The sequence below is a fragment of the Toxotes jaculatrix genome, chromosome 1 (genome assembly GCF_017976425.1).
Source record: "Toxotes jaculatrix isolate fToxJac2 chromosome 1, fToxJac2.pri, whole genome shotgun sequence".
NCBI classification, from domain to species: Eukaryota; Metazoa; Chordata; class Actinopteri; family Toxotidae; genus Toxotes; species Toxotes jaculatrix.
Window position 1 is genome coordinate 10,483,396 of NC_054394.1, and position 18,761 is coordinate 10,502,156.

General features: G+C 41.1%; 2 protein-coding genes across 2 annotated transcripts; both read right to left on the reverse strand.

The window, feature by feature from the left end:
• Positions 1 to 769: 769 nt before the first annotated feature.
• chrna3 (cholinergic receptor, nicotinic, alpha 3) lies at positions 770 to 7,191 on the reverse strand. The gene is made up of 6 exons (XM_041032918.1): positions 7,131 to 7,191; positions 6,362 to 6,501; positions 3,860 to 3,904; positions 2,534 to 2,643; positions 1,010 to 2,210; positions 770 to 898 (listed from the first exon to the last, which is right to left on the reverse strand). The coding sequence occupies exons 1-6, from the start codon at positions 7,189 to 7,191 to the stop codon at positions 770 to 772; spliced, it is 1,686 nt and encodes a 561-aa protein (XP_040888852.1).
• A 2,939-nt stretch (positions 7,192 to 10,130) lies between these two features.
• chrnb4 (cholinergic receptor, nicotinic, beta 4 (neuronal)) lies at positions 10,131 to 17,875 on the reverse strand. Its single transcript, XM_041032865.1, is given in 7 exon segments — positions 10,131 to 10,295; positions 12,134 to 13,187; positions 13,583 to 13,692; positions 13,915 to 13,959; positions 15,000 to 15,145; positions 17,744 to 17,815; positions 17,818 to 17,875. Coding segments are annotated over 7 exon segments (1,650 nt in total).
• Between the last annotated feature and the right edge of the window lie 886 nt (positions 17,876 to 18,761).

Genomic DNA, 18,761 nt, shown 5'->3' on the forward strand with positions numbered 1-18,761 from the left:
GTTAAGCACTTGTAGTTTCAAAGAATCACCACATGATGTCACTTTTTGAACACAGTCAAAAACCTGGCTTGGATCTCAGACACATGGACGCTTATGTTAAATGTTAAGCAATTTGGTATCACTGTAAACACGTTTTTATTTTGGGCGTGGCACTCCATATGGATTTACCATTCTAGAGAAGACAGTTTCTAAAGATGGAAAGTTCCTTGTTATGGGAACTGGTAAATCAGATACTGACCTAGGGGCATAATGGGTGAGTTTGGGAATAAATGTTAACATTTTAATGTTTTAACACAATAAATGTTAAAACATTAAAATTAATCACTGTATTTACTTGCCAAACCGTAAATTACAGATATTTGACATATATAATTTACATTAATAGTATGCTTGTAGCTTTGTTTAGGGCACCAGCACCATGTTACATCCAAGTTTTGGAGTGTTGCAGTACCTACTGTATAACCATTTACTGGACATTTAATTTTTCCATTTTTAAATTTTTTTTTTTTAATAAATAAAAAAATTCAGTGGTTACCATGGTTGCCGTTGTTTGTTAGCCAGCATCTGAGAGTCCTTAAACAATTTCCAACAAAGAACAAAGAACGCCTAGCTATGAAAAAATAAACAGACACTGAACCCTTTACATCAGCTTTTGGCAGACACAGTGATCCACTCTGTATTTTCCCTGTCTGAGCCATGGCGAGAACCCTATCTGTAACCAGTGCTGTGCAGTTCTACAGTCTGGAGTATTAAGTTTTGTCAAACAGATTCAAATGTCCTCCCCGAGTAACAGAGGCTGGAGGAAGAGACCGGCTGTTCCCAGGATACACACGAGCACAAAAACCCACAGGAAGATCCTGTCGATTACCATGGCAACGTACTTCCAGTCGTCCTGAACCTGTGAGAGCATCACAGTGAAAACATTTTCAGCGATATGGTGACACTGTTATAGTTTCTTGAAAGCTAATTTACAAAGCTATAGTTTGCTGTTACAATTACTTGCACTCACCTCCTTTGCTTCATTCTGTAGTCTCATGTTCTCGGCTATGTATTTAACACTCTCAATAGCCTCTCTGACCTCGGGGGACAGCGGCAATAGGGACATTATTCCTCCATCCAGAGACTCGGAGCTGGAGCACTGACTCCCCCCTCCTACCCCAACAGCACTGCCTCCAGTCAGAGCCCCCAGGCACTCTAGTCCTCCGCTCCCTCCCCCAGAATCTGCAGGCAGTTTGCTGGATCTGTGGTGCCAGCAGCAGTTGCAGCGTCCCTCGCAGCACAAGAACCCAGAACCTGCACCTTTGTTAGGGTCTACGCTCAAGTTGTTGAGGTTGGAGAGCTCTGTGTTGTTGAAAATCCGCTGGCGGCTCGTCAGGCTGGATACCACGCTGGAGGCCAGGGCCTGTGGTTTGTGCTGCTTCTGCAAAGTGCCTGATGAATGAATGGCACAGGGTCTCGAATGCATCGTGTGAACACTGCCAGGCACTGTCACCTTCTCGGGGTCCCTCTCTGGCCTGGTCATGAACATCACTCTTGGCAGCAGTCCCAGGAACACGCTCCGCACCCAGCAGGGCATGGTGTGTGTCTTTGGTGTGCGGTAGTGGACGTTCAACACAAAAACCGTGATAACAATAGAGAGAGTGACAAATATCATTGTGAAGAGGAGGTACTCGCCAATCAGGGGGATGACTAGAGAAGTGGAGGGAATAGTCTCAGTTATAACCAGCAGGAAGACTGTTAAAGAAAGCAGGACGGAGATACACAGAGTGACCTTCTCGCCACAATCAGACGGCAGGTAGAAGACAAGCACGGTGAGGAAGGAGATGAGCAGGCAGGGGATGATCATGTTGATGGTGTAGAAAAGAGGCAGACGGCGGATGTACAAAGAGTAAGTGATATCTGTGTAGATTTCCTCACAGCAGTTGTACTTAATGTCATGTTTGTAACCAGGGGCATCGATTATCATCCACTCGCCGCTCTCCCAGAAGTCCTTCAGGTTGATGGTGGATCCAATCAGCACCAGATCGATCTTTGCCTTGTCGTAGGTCCAGGAGCCGAACTTCATGGTACAGTTTTGGTAGTCGAAGGGGAAGTAAGTGACGTCAATTTTGCAGGAGCTCTTGAATATGGCCGGAGGGATCCAGGTAACATCACCATTGTAACGAAGCAGGGCCTTTGTTTTGTCATCAACCTGGAAATCTCCAACTGCACTGTAGAGAGAGAAAGAATGAGAGGAGTGAAGGTTGAAGGAGGACGGTCGCAGGCAGATGAGTCATTGGAGATTAAATTGAGGGATATAAACAATTGACCACTGTGTCATGCAGATATTAATCAAACAAGATTCCTCTCGGTTTCAGTACACTGCACCCTCTGATGTTCCTCTCCCTTAAGAATATGCAAAACAAAAAAAAGGGACCCATGCAAAATGAGCAATGGATGCTGATCTAATTTGTCATCATGATCCTTCATTGTAAATGCACCCAGCAATCAATAAAAATGTTGAGCCAGGTTTTTAATTTGCTGTTATACTCACTTGTTGTACAGCACAATGTCTGGCTTCCATATCCTGTTGGATGGCACTCGGATAAACTCAACGCCTCCAAAATCTTTTGGATTCCATCTCAATTTATAGTCATTCCAGACCTGAAAAACAAAACACAATGATTAATCTAAATTAAAAATGAGTCAAAGAAATTAAAAGGTTGAAACAAAATTTTGTAAACACAGCCAGAGCTAACAATTTTGTGGAATATTGAGCTCCTGAAATGGTAAAACTTAAAATGAACAAGTCCCTGTCCTCTGTATACATGATTTTCTACAGAAATTAGAATTGAGATCAGGTAATAATGAAGGCATTAGACAAAAAGTTATTTCCTAATCCTAATCCACCCAATAGTTGTTTATTAGTAATACTATGCCTTTCTCTTGTATGCTGTCTATGACATACTAGAAACATCTCTTCCAAACACACCCAGCATTAGGATGCCACCTCTACAATCCTAATTTTGGTTTACAAACACAAAAACAACCCCAGCTTTAACCCAACTACAAAACAGTATAATATAAAAGTATAATTATCTCTTACTAGTCATCATCTCCAACTGTGGCACATAAACAGAGCCTATACAGTATGTGTGTGTGTGTGAGGGGATAAGATGGACCAGAGTTTACAGTGTGTTTTATGAACCTTTCGGCCACGGTTTCTGACTCTCTCTTGAGGACAGCCAGTGATCCTCATGAGGCTCATAAAGTAACAATAGTAAAGCAACCTCAGAGAGCTGTAAAAATTTCACTCAATTAAGAAAAAGTAAGTATCTAGAGTGTATTGTAAGATGTGGGTGGGCAGTGGAGGAAATGTACCTTTGCACATTGCTTACAGAGACTCTAAAACGACTCTAAAACAATAAGTGAAACAGTGCTTCACCTCTCAGCACCAAAGAGCAAGTACAGCTCAACCCTTTAGCACGAACATGGCCCCAGCACAAATGAGTATTTGCTCAGAACTTGTAATCTGGGACCTGGAGGATTGCCCTGCCTCATTTCATTCAAAACTGGTTCACTGCACTACGCATGTTGATTCAGCTCGAGCTTAAGGTTTCTGTAACAGTGTCAGAGGGAATATTGTAGACTTCGGCAAGTGTGATAAACTAGACCAATTAATTGATCATGAAATCTCAGCACATTTGGTTTATAGGATTAGAAAAATAGGACCACATGGATCAATGTGTTTAAAAAGCTTCCTCCCATGAATAATTCAACCTGTCAGTCTAGCCCCAAAGAATCACATATGACAGAAGGCTGGATCCATACTTGGTGTCCTTGCTCGAGGTCGATTTGTAGTCATGCACCATAAACTTACATGTCTCAGCCACAGATTGGTCTCCATGATCTGATTGACTTCATCCTGAAAACGTAACAATATTGATAATGAAGATATCAGCTATCAAGCAATATAAAAACAAATGAATGCTATCATTTTTAAGTTAAAACAGGAACTGTCACAGGCATTCATTCAATTCCAGTGCTTTCTGCAGGGTCACATCTCTGTGTCCTGGCTAAGAGGATTCAGAGAGGCACACCTGAGTCCTCTACGCCTGGAGTGTAACACACACGACAGCTGGAGCCAGGAGGCTGAAGCACAGCCTCAACTTTTATTCTAACAACTCAGTGGTAAAGGTGTAGCAGAGGGACCAAAAGAGAACTGTGGGGGTCAGGTTTGTGTGTGACTTAGACCGTGAATGAACCAATCTCATGACCCATTGCATAACATTAACCATTCATGTTACCATTTACTGTCCTGGGGAGGTTCTGCGTGGTTGGTAGAAGAAGAATGAGGAATAATCTTTACTGGATTGGGAGGATGATGATTTTACAGCACTCTGATAGCTAAGGCATAGGACATCCTGTATCTTATCACCAAATTAGTCCAAGTGCAGCGACACAAAACACATATACTCTGATGTTCAGATCTGCTCAGATAGGTTCATTTATAAGTCAGTGTGGTTTGTTTTCAACATTGTGTGCACTTAAATCTTGGATGTTTTTTGCACAATTGTTCTGAATGCTTATAATGCAATAGTAGCACCATTTCATCACATACTTTATTTTGTTAGCAGGCACTTGTTGTTTATACATTTTGGTTTTGCATATAATAAACAAATATGATATGATGTGTTAGCGAGCTTTAGTTAGTATGCAGATTTTGTTACTGTCTGGCTGGAGCCAGGCTAGCTGTTTCCCCCTGTTTCCAGTCTTTCTGCTAAGGTAAGCTGAGAGTGTTATCAATCTCTATCTCATCTAACCTGCAGTAAGAAACTGAATAAACACATATCTCAAAATGTAAAACAACTTCTTTAAAGGACACTGTCACCACTTTAACCTGCTGTCACCTGTTCTGACACCTTCAAATAGCCCAGAGAGCCTTTGGTACAAACCCTGATTGCGAGATGATGACTGAGGCAGCCTGGCCGATGAGCTATTGATGGTCTAAATGAGCTCATATAGCCCTGCTGTAATTGGTGTAGGCTGACCAATACCAATTGCATCTGGGTTAGGAGCACCAGGTGTGCAGAGGGAATAATAGTCATCCATCAGCGCCGGGAGCGCCACAGCCTGCTACATTACTAAGTTAAGGAGCATGTAACAAAATATCCTTTATCCCTTCGTTTTCTCTAGATCCAGACAGGCATTCAATACTTATAAATGTCTTTTGAGAAAAAAAAAATACTGATTCCTCATACACAGGCACAGGAAAGAAAATTGAGAGGGGCTTCAAGGTGTCAGGACCCGCATTATACATAGAAGACCATGGCTAGTATTGGCTAATATTATTCCCAGCCACGACAGCGGGACTGGTGTTGTTTTCACCTTATGAGTCTGTGTGTGTCTCATCATGGTTAAATGTGGTCCTGGAGACACTTTCAGAACTACCACAGAGGTGGTTTTAAGTATCATGGTTTTAAGTCCCACTGCTATAGTGTCACAACTGTACAAGATACGATGAAAAAACTTTACAGGTGTGGAGTTGAGTTCAAAATGAAGGCCGAGTTTGAAGATGGGTGTGATCTGACACATCGCTACTGAGTAGTCTTAATATTGAGGTAATGACTACTGAGTACTCATAGGTCGGAACGCCAACATGTTGACAGGCACCACGGTTGGTGTGAACGCACAGCAAGATGGTCTAGTTTTGTTTTGTTTTGTTTTTCTTGTAGAATATTGTGATGTAAAAGGACTGTGACATTTTGCGTTCTTGCCAAAACTTAGATAAGATGATCTGTACCAATTTCAATGTGAAGCTACAGCCAGGAGACTGTTAGCTTATCTTAGCACAAAGATTAAAAGCAGGGTGAAATAGCCAGCCTGCCTCTGTCGAAAAGTAACAACTCAGGTAGCAACAAAGGTAGGAGCTCTAAAGGTATTGGGGGAGGTATTCAGACAGCTGACATTTCCCATCTTGTCTTGGCCAGACAAATAGCCACACTGCCCTTCTTCTCATCTAGTTGGCTCCTCAGTGTTACATACACCAGGGGCTATTGTGCGCTGGCTGGGAGTAACTCAGACGGGGTCTCAGATGGCATCCCACTCATCCCCTTCTCTAAAACTTTGTTGTCCACCATCCATAAATCCATGCACAGCCTATTTCTTGTAATGTTTGATAGCACTGAATCAGTGTATCATTCTCAGACCCTCCACAATGAATGCTGTCTTTATGTTATTCCTTGTTTTTTCTCTCAGGTCATGACTAGTCAATGAGCAGTATGATGTATGTTTGATTGTGGTGAAGCAGCTTGTCATAACTCACAGGAACAATTAGCCATCGTAAATACTGACAAAAAAAAAGCTTTTGTATGTTACTTACCACTTTGACCAACTGTGACATGGACACCTCGAACTGAACAATGACCGGTTCAGACACATTTTCCACCGGTCGTATGTACTGGTTGTAGTTGGAGAATATCCCAGAGAAGAGCTTGTGCTCTGCCTCTGAACATGTGCCTCCTGAATCAGAGCAGAAGGTCAGACATATGTGTGTCAATGCAGAGTGTGAGGTGGGTTAATAAAAGCTTGTTTTCCGGATAACTAACTGCCAGATGGTCATGATGGTTCACAAAGATTCAGAGAAGCAGAGCAGAGTCTGATTTCACCTGTCTGCCTTTAAAAAAAAAAAAAAAAAAAAATTCTAATATGATAGTGTTACCTTTAAATTATCACGTTGTGTTGGCTTGATTTATGAAGATTCCCCTCAGTGTAAAGAAAAATGTACTCATCCCTTGAAATGAACAACCACAGCTGCATAATTTTCTTCTAATTATTTTCTTGCATAATTTATCTTCATGCCCCAGAAGGTGGTTTTAATTTAAAAATTAGCATTTGAATTTAAGGCATGAAATTTAATTAAAATTGTATTTCAGTTGCAAATTCAGTTGCAAATTATATACAGGTGGCCTACTATATATATATATATATATATATATATATATATATATATATATATATATATATATATATATATATATATATTAAAGTAGGGTAATTTTATCCATGTGATGAATAGGGCAATATTACTACACACGTTTATGTAAAGCAACAAGTAAGATGTCATGTTAAAATAGTAGCCTGTTACTCACCCGACAGAAGAAACAGCAGGAAGGAACATGTGGACAAACCGATGCAAAAGCTGGCTTTCATCCTGTTTCACTTGACAAATGCAAAATGAATCCGCACTCCTCTGAGCAGACAGGAGGAGAAAGTGGGAAGAGTGAAAGCGCGTCCGGAGCTGCCGAGAGAACCAGAGAGGTGGGAGAGAGAGAGAGAGAGAGAGAGAGAGAGAGAGAGAGAGAGAGAGAGAGAGAGAGCCACACTGAGCCTCACACCCAGTCACTGACAGGAGACACATACCACCGTAACAAAAAGAATGTGCAACCTATAGCGACATAATCAAATTAAACAACGAGAAAAGAAAAATAAATAAATAAAAAAGGGCACTGGTGCGAATTTTTCACTTAAAGATCACAACAAGCTTCCAGAGGCCACAAATCAGCCCTTTAATTTCTACCATTTCTTTAGTTAGTACCATACCTGATGGGTGTCTGCACAGTCTGCACACTGTCCTCACTTGAATTGGAAAAACTGCAGTGATTTGACTAAAATTAGATTATGCAGTTTCTGGGGCACTAGGGCACTTCATATAAAATAATTATAATAATTCTATAAAACATTAGATTCGCTTTTTTCCCAGCTTAAAGTTGCACAGATTGTTTTTATACTTTTTTTTTTTTGGCAAATTAAATTTAAAAGCAAGGGAAATATTCTGTCGTTTTAAAGACTCCAAAAACTTGTTATCTCAATCAGTTTCTAATTATTTGTGATGGGATCCCACATGGATTCACTATTTTTGTCCGGAGTTTGAGCAGTTTTCTTAACATTGCAGTTTTTTCTATTTTTTCTCCGCATCTTGCCGGTCTTGAAGTGGGCGGGGTTCTGTAATTTTTCTGCACCAATCAGGATTTAATAACATCTGAAGGAGGGTGTGATCACAGTGGTTATTTTGGTCACTGTCAATCAAATCTGATCTAATTGCACCCACACTGCCCTGATGAATCAGATTGGCTGGCAAACTTTTTCCGTGGACAGTCGACATGGACCCAGGTGGTCCTCACAGATATTTTCTTGTTGTTTTGATCATTTTCCCTTTAATTTTTTTCTAAAACATCCTTATGTCTGCTGGTAAGCCCACTTCTGATTGGGATTCTTCTCTGTCTTGGGGATGAAGTGGGCACTCCCTACTGAAGTGCCCTCAAATGATAAATAAATCCCTGCCAGCACCAAAGCTGCCGTCTGGTGTCTGATCAGGCACTCCAAACTCCTTTAAGTGGGGCAAGTGAAAAGACAATTGTCCCTTTGGGGATCAATAAAGGATTTTACATTCACATAAAGATAGAAAGAATTGCTAATTTGACCTTCAGGGCGTTTTCTTACTTCCAGACAGGGCAGAATGAAAACTTAGGTTGTTTGTACACCTATGCATAGAAGACTTTAGCTGAGACGCAAGTCATTTAACAAATGTCTATAATGACTAAAATTCTGCAAAGGTTATCCTGTGGATTTAAAAAGATACAGAGTGAAAAATATTAATTTCAACAGAATCCTTAAATTTTCAAGGACTTTATAAAGGTAAATCCTTGATGGAAACATAAATGCTTGCTTAAGCAGCAGGGCAATGATCAGAGCAATGTTTCCATGCATGTCTTATTAGATACTAATGACATCAGGCTTGTGATTTATTGGACCATCCACTGAGTGTTGAATGAAGACTCCCCAGGCTTTGCTAGAACTGAAACAGACGATGGATTATTGATGGATAGGCTGTGGCACTGCAGAGTTTCTCTTCACTAATAACAGGAAGTTAACAAGTGAGTGAAAAAAGCAATGACTGATCTTGAAGACGGTAAACAAGTGAGTCCAGTCATTTACATAGATGCTGATTGCTACCTCTTGATTTAAATGAAGGTCTCACAAAAGAACCAATAGTCTGCAGAATCTCTAACGAGCCCACTCAGCACTGTTTATTGAGCAGTAAATGTTGTATGAGCCTGCACTTCAGAAATCAACTGTGGTGTAAAAGGCACAAATGAGTGCCCATAAGATCACAGTGTCTGAAACAAATACATTTTGTTTCCTCTTCTTCACAATTTTTTTTTTTAAAAAGTGTTTTATTTAAGGTTGTGTAAGGGGCTTTGACTGTGATAAAAGTACTGGGCCTGAACACACTGTAATCAAGATCAGCTCCATCTCCATCAGTTTTGTTGTATCAACATATTTTTTTTGCCTGGTCACACGTTCTCACATCTAAAGTGAACAGCTGTCTTATCCATGTGATGAAATGTCCGACTTGGCACGTCTTCAGCGAACGTATTTGCTCTGAGGACAAACTTTATCGCTGGCAACATAGATTAACCAAGCACTTTGGCAAGACCCTGACAATTTTAAGGCTTTATTGGGGATTTTATACATTTAATCAAACTGAAAGAAGACACTGATTTATCTTTATTATTCATTCTTTTAATCACACATCACATTTGAATGATATGGTGATATAACTTAACACAAATAAGGAGTTAAGCAACATCTGACAGCGGACAGATGTCACTCATATTTTTGTCATATTGGTTATATTCCTGCAACAGATATTATGTTTTGTGCACTTGAGTGCAGCGGAGGCTTCATTCAGTCCAGTTTCTGGAGCAGTCCGTTGTAGATATGAAGGGAACTGACCTCAGTGCAGTGATTCCACCATAGGTCCCTTACAGATGTACCATTTCCTCACTGAGCTGTGGACGATTATATTGCTTTAGGCCATGTGGTTTTGATTATTAAGAGACATTTTATCCATATATACTTAAGATCCTGTCTGTTCCACTGATGTACACAATGAGTGTTTTACTTCTTTGCAACCTACTCAGATGCCTTATTGGTGGGAGTAGGCACAGAGGGTCTTATGTCAGGGCTTCTGGTCCCTGTCAATACAGACTTCAAACCTAAAAATACATCATTGTATAACTATGATTATCCTAAAAGTTCTATTGCTGATGAAGACCCTAAAGCTGCTCAGTCTCTCTGGTTGTTCCTCAGATGCGAGGAGTCTCTGAGCTGGGCTGCTGGTTGGGAAAAGTCTGACTCTGGAAGAGAGGCTGGAGAAACAGGCCCAGGGTTCCCACCACACACACTATCACAAAGATCCACAGGAACATACGATCCACCACCATGGCCACATACTTCCAGTCCTCGATCACCTGCAAATATACAGAAATCAGAAATAAGTCAATGAACATGTTTCACAGATGTGTCACAACTCACCTGATATTTTTCATAATAAACCAGGAGTACTGCAAAGCGGCGGGATGACTCCCTCTTCAGTGTGTTTTCTTTGGATGCTGCCATGCCTCTGTGTAACCACTCGGGGGCAGAGAGTGTCGTTGTGAGTGAATGAATGGGTGAGTATGTGTGTGAGTGCTTCACTTTCTTCTTTGCATCCAAACACAAATGTGAAAGCCCCGCTGCCACTTACAGCATGTAAATATGCCCTGTAGTCTGTTGTGTTTGCTAATAGTTGAACTGAATTGGAACATACCGTATTCTGTAATCGTTTTTCATTAGCTCATTCACACTCATGCCGATAATACTGCTTGGAGCGGGTAAGTTTATTATTAAGGTGCTGACTGAGAACCGTAATATTTGAATGGGATCATGGTTGAGTTATATCCCTGTAAGGACCCGTTTCCATATTGCTGAGACCTATACTGAAATAGCTACTGACCCTTTCACCTCATTTTCAGTGCTGTCCTTGGTATTATTTGAAACAAGTCATTTCTCATTTCTGGTTCCCTCCCTGTTTTATTGATTTGTCAGAAAAAGCAATTGATTACCCAAAGTCTGACTTCAATTTACTGGGTACTTAAGGTTAGTGGTATTCCATCCTGCACCTCAAGAGGTCACAGACTGTACAGTAAATGTTATCATTTACTGTACAGTAAAGTTATCATGTCAATACAAAGGCCTTTGATCCAGTTTCTTGAGATTAGGATAGATAAGATAAGAGGATGGGATAGACAGTGAAGCCAACTCTAAACTAAACCCAATGATTTAGTGCCCTACTCCTGAAAATAACTTTGCCACGACATGGACACCGACTATGAAGCTAGAGCCGGTCTTACATGAAGTAAGAGGAAATGTTACATGCTGTAACTATTAATTAAAAACAGTTTATCTGTGTCTGCTTCTGTTCAGCGTCTCCACGGGTTGTCTGTCAACTTCACTGTGATAACAATATGCCAGGAGGTCACTGCACCTGGCTGCTGTTCACCACAGATTAGTTGTAGCACACAGCCCCCATAAAAACCACCAAGTGTTCATTTTACAATAATATGCCTGTTGTATAATATCTGTGAGTTTTAGGTAGGCTGGTAGGAGGATTTATAAACTTTAGAGAGTCAGGCTCACTGTTTCCTCCTGCTTCTAGTCTTTATACTAACTCAAACAAATTGTGTATAATCATATTTCTCAAATGCTGAACTATACTTTTAAGTTCAAGCCAATTTTCATTAGCTTTATGTGAGTGCCCTGGATAATGATTTGGTGATCACCATACAAATGATGTGTTATGCAGGCCATTACAAATGTGTAAATAACCAAAATGTTATTGTTTACATTATTGATCAATGAAGAAAAACTCCTTCTGCTCATCAGCTTTTAGGCCTGAGGTTTGTATAATCCCGCTTGTACTCGTGTTTTCATGGTCATGTGTGAATCCTTGATGCACTGTAAAATCCATTACAGTTCCATTTCCACTATCATTTATCGTTGTCCAAAGGGAAAATGAGCAACTCTGAATTGTTGTAGAAAAAAGAAAAAAATCAAACCTGTAGCTACTGCACTAATATTAGATCTGAGCAGATCAGCAAACTTATTATATATCCCTTCTATATATGTATATACACAAATCTCTGAAATCTCTGTCTTATTCCTCATACAACACATCTGTATTAGGCATATTAGTGAATTTGAAATGTGAAATGGTTTTAGAGACAATAAACTTTTCAATAAAACCTTTGGTAAAATTGTGTATACGTACACTCTGATCATCATCATCTCCCATCATGTGCTCAGCCACAAAGCGTACCCCATTCACCGCCTCCTGGACATCAGCAGCCCAATCTGAGTTGCTTTTCTGTTGGAGGTCCTGAGTGGAAGTGAAACCAGAGGGAGGGTAATCCATGGGGCGCGAGTCCTCCTTCCTGTTGGAGTGGATGTAGCCCATCGAGGGAGCTACATTTTTGTGTCCTGGGGTGGAGAAGGTAGAGTCGGAGGACAACAAGGCAGAAGACGACATGGTGATACCTGTTTTGGGTGCAACTGGGTAACCCAAACCCAAAATGGCTCTCCTCGCCCGTAGGCACCGCTGCTGGCGAAGTCGCTGGCGGGCGGAGTTATTGTTAGGGCGTCTCATGAAGAGTAAGGCAGGTAGTTTGACAAGAAATATCAGCTTGACCCAGGCAGGCATGGTGTGGGTGCTGGGGGAGCGGTGGTGCACATTGAGCACACACACGCTGGTGATGATAGAGAAGGTCACCAGCACCATGGTGAACATCAGGTACTTGCCGATCAGAGGCACGTCCAGTGAGGTTGGAGGAACAATCTTGGAGATCAGAAGCAGGAACACAGTGAGAGCCAAGAGGACAGAGATGCAGAGGGTCATCTTCTCTCCGCAGTCTGAAGGCAAGTAGAAGACCAGGATGGCCAGAGAGGTGATCAAAACACAGGGAATAATTAGGTTTATTGTATAGAAAAGGGGCTTCCTCTTGATGATAAAGTCATACGTGAGGTCCACATAGGTGGGATCAAGAGGGCTGACAGTCCGTCTGCCCGGCAGTGCCAAGATATCCCACTCCCCACTGGGAGTGAAATCATCCATACTAGCCACCTCAGACTTCAAGATCAGGTCGATCTCGGTGTGGTCATACGTCCAAGAGCGAAATTTTAGGGTGCAGTTCTGCTGGTCGAAGGGAAAATGCTTGACCTCGATCTTACAGGCGCTTTTGTAGATGGCTGGAGGAAGCCAGTTGACGCTGCCATTGAAAAGAACAATAGCGTTGGTGAAGACTGTTACTTCATAGGTACCATCAGCACTGTTAGAAAAGGAAGAAAGAAAGAGAAAACTTTAGAAAGCCTGTGAATCAGCCTGAGGTTTGAGTATCAACACTAAAATCATAGTGCAGCTAACAGCCATACTCTGCAAAGACAGAAACATTTGTAGTATATTAACTCTGGAAAGGCCTTAGTGATTGCGAATCAGGTCACTTTTATAATGTCTTACCTTTATTTGGTAAGTTAAGGTCTTAATTTGTCATATTTCTAAGCTGCAAGAGAGAGTTAATGATTCTATCAAAAATGTATGCTGAAATGAACATAGACAAATTATTTACATGAACAATCCTGTGCTATTATTTTTAATACAAACATTGTACATGAACATAGAAAATGTCTCTGTAACATAACACTTGGACATTCCAGCGACACTTACTTGTTGTACAGAACAATATCTGGGAGCCAGATATGTCTGGACGGAATACGCAACTTGTCGATACCTTCGTATTTTGCGGGGTCCCACGATAACCTGTAATCCACCCAGTGCTGAGGGAGACACAGAGACCAGGATGTTAAGCCTGACTTCCACACACCTTTCTCAAGACCAGCTGATTTCTAATTACATGCTTCATTGTCAATTACAGAAGCAGTTTGTTCCACATTGAGAGAGGAGGAAATGATACGGTTTAATTCAAGTTCAGGGGGAAGGACATTTAACAAGTCAAGTGGCTACTGAGAATATGTGGCTTTGAGTTTCATCACACTTACCTGAGTGAGCCACACATTTGTGGTCATGATCTGCTCTCTTTCATTCTGGAAATGTACAAGAGGGATGGAATTAAGACATGAAATAGAAAAAGAGAACAGAAGAAGTTTTTCACTAAATTTGTATATATATTTTAAGAACAACCTTAATACACAACCTCAACTAATCTGACTCCATAAACTTACATATATAATGGAGATAATACAGCTGAATCTGCTGAGGACCAGGTGGGTGGTCACTGATGGTTTTACAAGTATACAAAGAGGTGTTGGCAGACAGAATGAACTATCATCTCCTGCATAGTGTCAGACTCTAAACGTCTACTTTTAGTTTCCTTCAACTTTTATTACGAAATGTGAATTATCAAGAGTTGATGAGTTGTTGTAACACTAAACTTCAGAGGAAAGAATCTTCCTGCTTACTCTCCTGTTTACATCTGTTTTGAAGTGAGGTCAAAAATTATTGTAGTATAACCCCACCCCCCACCCTCACATCTCAGATTGCTTGTTAACATGCTTGTTGATAGCACTGTCATCACAATGCTATGACATACACTTCCAATAAAATGTTACCAAATGCCAATTACCCCGAGGGGTACAGTGGAAACTCATAAACTGAGGCTGTGAATATGCCTTGCTGCCTTGGACTGCAGCTGGGAGGAGCCTCTACTGTAAATCTGAGGAGAGCCTCTATCACAGTGGGTAAAACAGCTTTATGGCCCCCTTTTAATGCAATGTGCTGAAGTTTCAATCTGAACATGACAGAGGCAGAGATCACAGCTGACCACATCTATTCTCGACTTCATCCATCCCTTCAGAGCTACGGCCTCTCAACCCAGACTGGTTTCTAATTAACTGCTTTCTCCAAGCTCCGTGGCTCTTGCTCTGTCTTTTCTATCATCCTCTTTCTTTCACTCTGTTTCTCTTTTTCCGTCTCCCTCTTTGTCACTCCAGCACATAGTCTTGCCCTCATACACACACACACACACGCACACACACACACACACACACACACACACACACAGATGTACACACTTAAATAAATGCACACACATCTTCCTGGTGGGAAGGAGTATTTGGGGCCTTACCACACTGATGAGCTGTGCTAGAGACACTTGGATCTTCACTGTGACTCTCTCGGTCCTGTTGACAGCCGGCCGGATGAGAGGATTGTAGCGATCCTTTCCCAGCAACCAGTTCATGAGCTTCTCCTCTGAGTCAGCACTGCTGCTACCTGGTGACGCAATTTTTTATGCTTTTATCCACGGGCACAAATGTCATGAGAAAACCTTCAGAATTTTAGACTTGCTTCTCGATGGACAGACACAGGAAACCTCAGACAGAGATGCTATGACTTTGTGATTGTTGATGGACTCTGTAGATGGCTGTGGGAAAATGTCCTGTGCACACAGATGCATTTCAACTATTTTTGTATTTTTATTTTGTCTCTTTAAGGAAGGAAAGCGTTACATATCTAGTTACATATCCATAAGTTATATATCCATCCACTGACCAATCTTTTCATTGGTTTAGTCTTTTTTTTATCCTGCAAAGCAAAGCACAGGTAAGTCTTCTCTACCACTATGGAAAGAGGTGAACAATGAAATACTTCTCTTTGTCCTTCTCTTCACCCGAATGTGACAAACTACATCATACAAACTGCACTTGTAACAGCAGCCGTCAATTAAGAAGGCCAGGGATGGCTGTGTTGCGGGAATGATATTAAAATGTTATGAAAGCCCCAAAGTCATTTCCAAATTAGTAATTCCATTTGGGGGGAGGGCAAATATTTTCACAGCATGTTAATAATTCTGCTTTTGCCTAAAGCCAAACCACTTAATGTGTCCTTTAAATGAGACTCAGCTATGAATACCAAGACTTAAACCCCACCTCCTTCCCTCATCCCTGATAAGTGATGCCCCTGTCAGAGGTGAGGACAAGCCTGATTGGAACTGATGATCGTCTCTTCTCATATGGAGCAGAATGAATACATGTAGAACTACCTCTTCCATTTTCTTTACATGCAGCCTGGTTATTAATGCCCCCCACATGGTCTGGAAAAGCTGAGTCAACCTTTTCATGGGAAACACTGCAATGAGGTGAGACTCTTACTAATGAGCCCACTGAAGAAGAATCGCTACTGTTGTCAATATTCAGCAGAGAGATATACATGGCTGCAAACTAGATTGATCACTCGTGTTATTTTAAGCTATCTGGTGATATGTTTTATTAAAAGTAAGAATGATAAGAAAGGCCTTTGCTCAGTGTCAAACTGTGTATGTCATTATCGGCCCACAGACTCCTGGAGCTTTGCAGGGCGTGGCATGCCGACACTCCAGCCCCACGGGTCGGTACATGCTGCCATGACTGCGCCTTTGTCAGTCATTTGGCTGAGGTCCCATCCAACACAGTCGGACCTCCACAACACTCTTCAGCAGATGGTGTGTTGTCAAAGCCCTCGGAGACCAGAGTCAAACAAGCCCTGCCTTCCCCAGAGGTGAAGGCCACTTGCAAAACAACCAAACTTGTAATCACCTACTGTGACAAGTCACTGGTGTGTGTATATGTGTGTGTGTGTGTGTGTGGGTTTAATGTGTAAAATGAACTCGTGAGTTTAGCATTGACATTACATTGATTGAGAGGGTGGTCAGGCATGTTAATACAATGCTAGATTCAGTTGTTCAGTTGTTGTGGAGTTGATAAGGTCACTCAGCACAGCACACTGAAAACCATTATTCTCCAAAAATGTAATACAGTCGACAACCTGACAGCACATTGAACTATGTGAGTGAACCGAAACACTGAAGGTTGAGAGAGGTGTTACATGGTGTAAACACTTTTTTTCCCCTTTTCTACGCCTCACTTCTCAGTGATATGATAGTATAAGTGTTAATAAGATAGGGGTCTGTATCATTTCTTCTTCTTCTTTTTCTTTCTCCCCTTTTCGTGAAGAACAGAGTAAAAGAGGACCTCTACGTAACTATTATGCCAGTGCACATCTTTTGTTAAGATTCACTCAATAAGTACTAGCAAACTGTTTACACATGGTATCAGGTACTTTTTTCATTCCATAAATTAGACTCATCCTCTTGGACCAGCTATGCAAACAATTATTCCCTCTGATCTCACCAAGTAAACATGACCCATTTAGGTCATGTGAAATAGTGAAGTTAAAGAATTTAATAAAAGGATAATGAGCAGAAAGGTTTCCTTGTGTAACTTTCGAGGTTTAGGAGGCTGTTTCTAATACTGTGTGCACTCATCAACTGTATTTGTTGCATTTTGGTTGTGGCCCTACAAAAAAAAAAAAGATCTCAAACCTTCATATGAGTGCTGATTGCTGATTTGGTGAATACAGGTCACATTTGATATTTGATATTTGACTCATCAAATTGCCCCTAGATGAGACATTGTGCTTAAATGCAGAAGTATCACATCTCAGCTGAACTTGCAAATATGTATATATTTTTTCTTTTGCTGTGAGGATTCTATCCATGCATGTATTATTTATATTAAAAAAAAAAGTGCTATTAAATTATTTTTAATACTTAATAAAATTAAAATTAAATTAATAAAATTAAAGCAATAAATTTGGGATATTTGGGGATATTTGCTACGTTTTAAATTTCTTTTTTAAGCTTTAAAATCACTGAACTGCAAACTTCGCTGCACTCAAAATCAGAAGATGCGATTCGACTTGTGTGAGACTGTTGTCTCAGCACAGAGGCACTTTAACCCAAATAAATTTGGATCTGACGCAAAGATAGAAGCACATGCTACAACAGCCTCAATTAGTAAGTAAAGTCACAGATGAACAGAAAGACAGACTCACAGTGAACCAGAAAGAAAAGATAAGCGAGGATGGAGAAAACCCGAGTCATTTTTTCGGCACCATCTGGTCCTCAGGAGTTGTCGGTGAAGAAGCCTCAAAGCTGCAGCGTTCAGCGCTCTTCCTCTCGGACATGCCGGACTCTACAGTGCTCAAGGTCCGGACACTTTTTTACCGGCACAGTGCTGATGCCTGAAAAGAAACTGACTGCTGGGTTACTTTACAACAATCCGAACCATGAAATTTATCGAGCCACCTCTCGGCAAACTGGTCTTCACGCTCCGCCAGCGCGCAGTAGCCAGCCCTGGCGCGCTCCTCTCTCCGTCCCCTTCAAGTCCAGCAGGACCAGCACCCAGTCTCTGATCAGCCACTGCAAGTTTTCACACCAGCTCAGCGGCGGTTTTAGATGAAGGGTTTCATATGCTGAGGCATAGAAAATGCTATGCTGATTTTTTCAACTGAAAAGGGAAAATTCTATTCATTTCTGGACTAAAGGCTAAAGGCTTGTTGAGGACAAGCCTGAGAGGGAGAGAAGTGTTATTACTGATTGTTGGGATGAGCCCAGTGTAGTCAGAGCTCTTGTCTGACCTTTGTTGCCCCAGCACTATAATAAATGGTTATATAAAATATGGATATGTGCAGGTTCAGCATCCTCTCACAGAAAAATAAATGGTTTAGACAGCTATACCAGCTTAGATTTCCTAATTTCAAAAGAACATATCTGTAAATGTTGTATTGTCTGAAAGAAGAAAAGATGTTTCTCTAATTTTATGCCATCATCCTGAACCAGAAAATAGTCATATGTGAATAAGGCTCCTGTCTGCAGCTTTTGTCAAAGAGAACAGCCCAGAGCATATATGTTGTCATACACATTTAAGCTTAATTCACTTCTCAGCAACGAACATTGGTTGACACTCTTGGTGACTTGCGATGCTGACTTCACACAGCTTTGGCAAGTGTGCACAGGAGAGGATAGTAAATCACTCTCTGGTCCTGGATGTTAGATTTAGTGAGGTGAGGT

What these genes read in the sequence shown, in the direction of transcription:
- chrna3 (XM_041032918.1), bottom strand. Translation starts at nt 7,191, where the DNA reads ATGAAAGCCAGCTTTTGCATCGGTTTGTCCACATGTTCCTTCCTGCTG. An exon ending in TGTCACAGTTGGTCAAAGTG is followed by an intron (nt 3,905 to 6,361) that starts GTAAGTAACATA and finishes TTACGTTTTCAG; the next exon opens with GATGAAGTCAATCAGATCAT. An exon ending in CCAATCTGTGGCTGAGACAT is followed by an intron (nt 2,644 to 3,859) that starts GTAAGTTTATGG and finishes TTTGTTTTTCAG; the next exon opens with GTCTGGAATGACTATAAATT.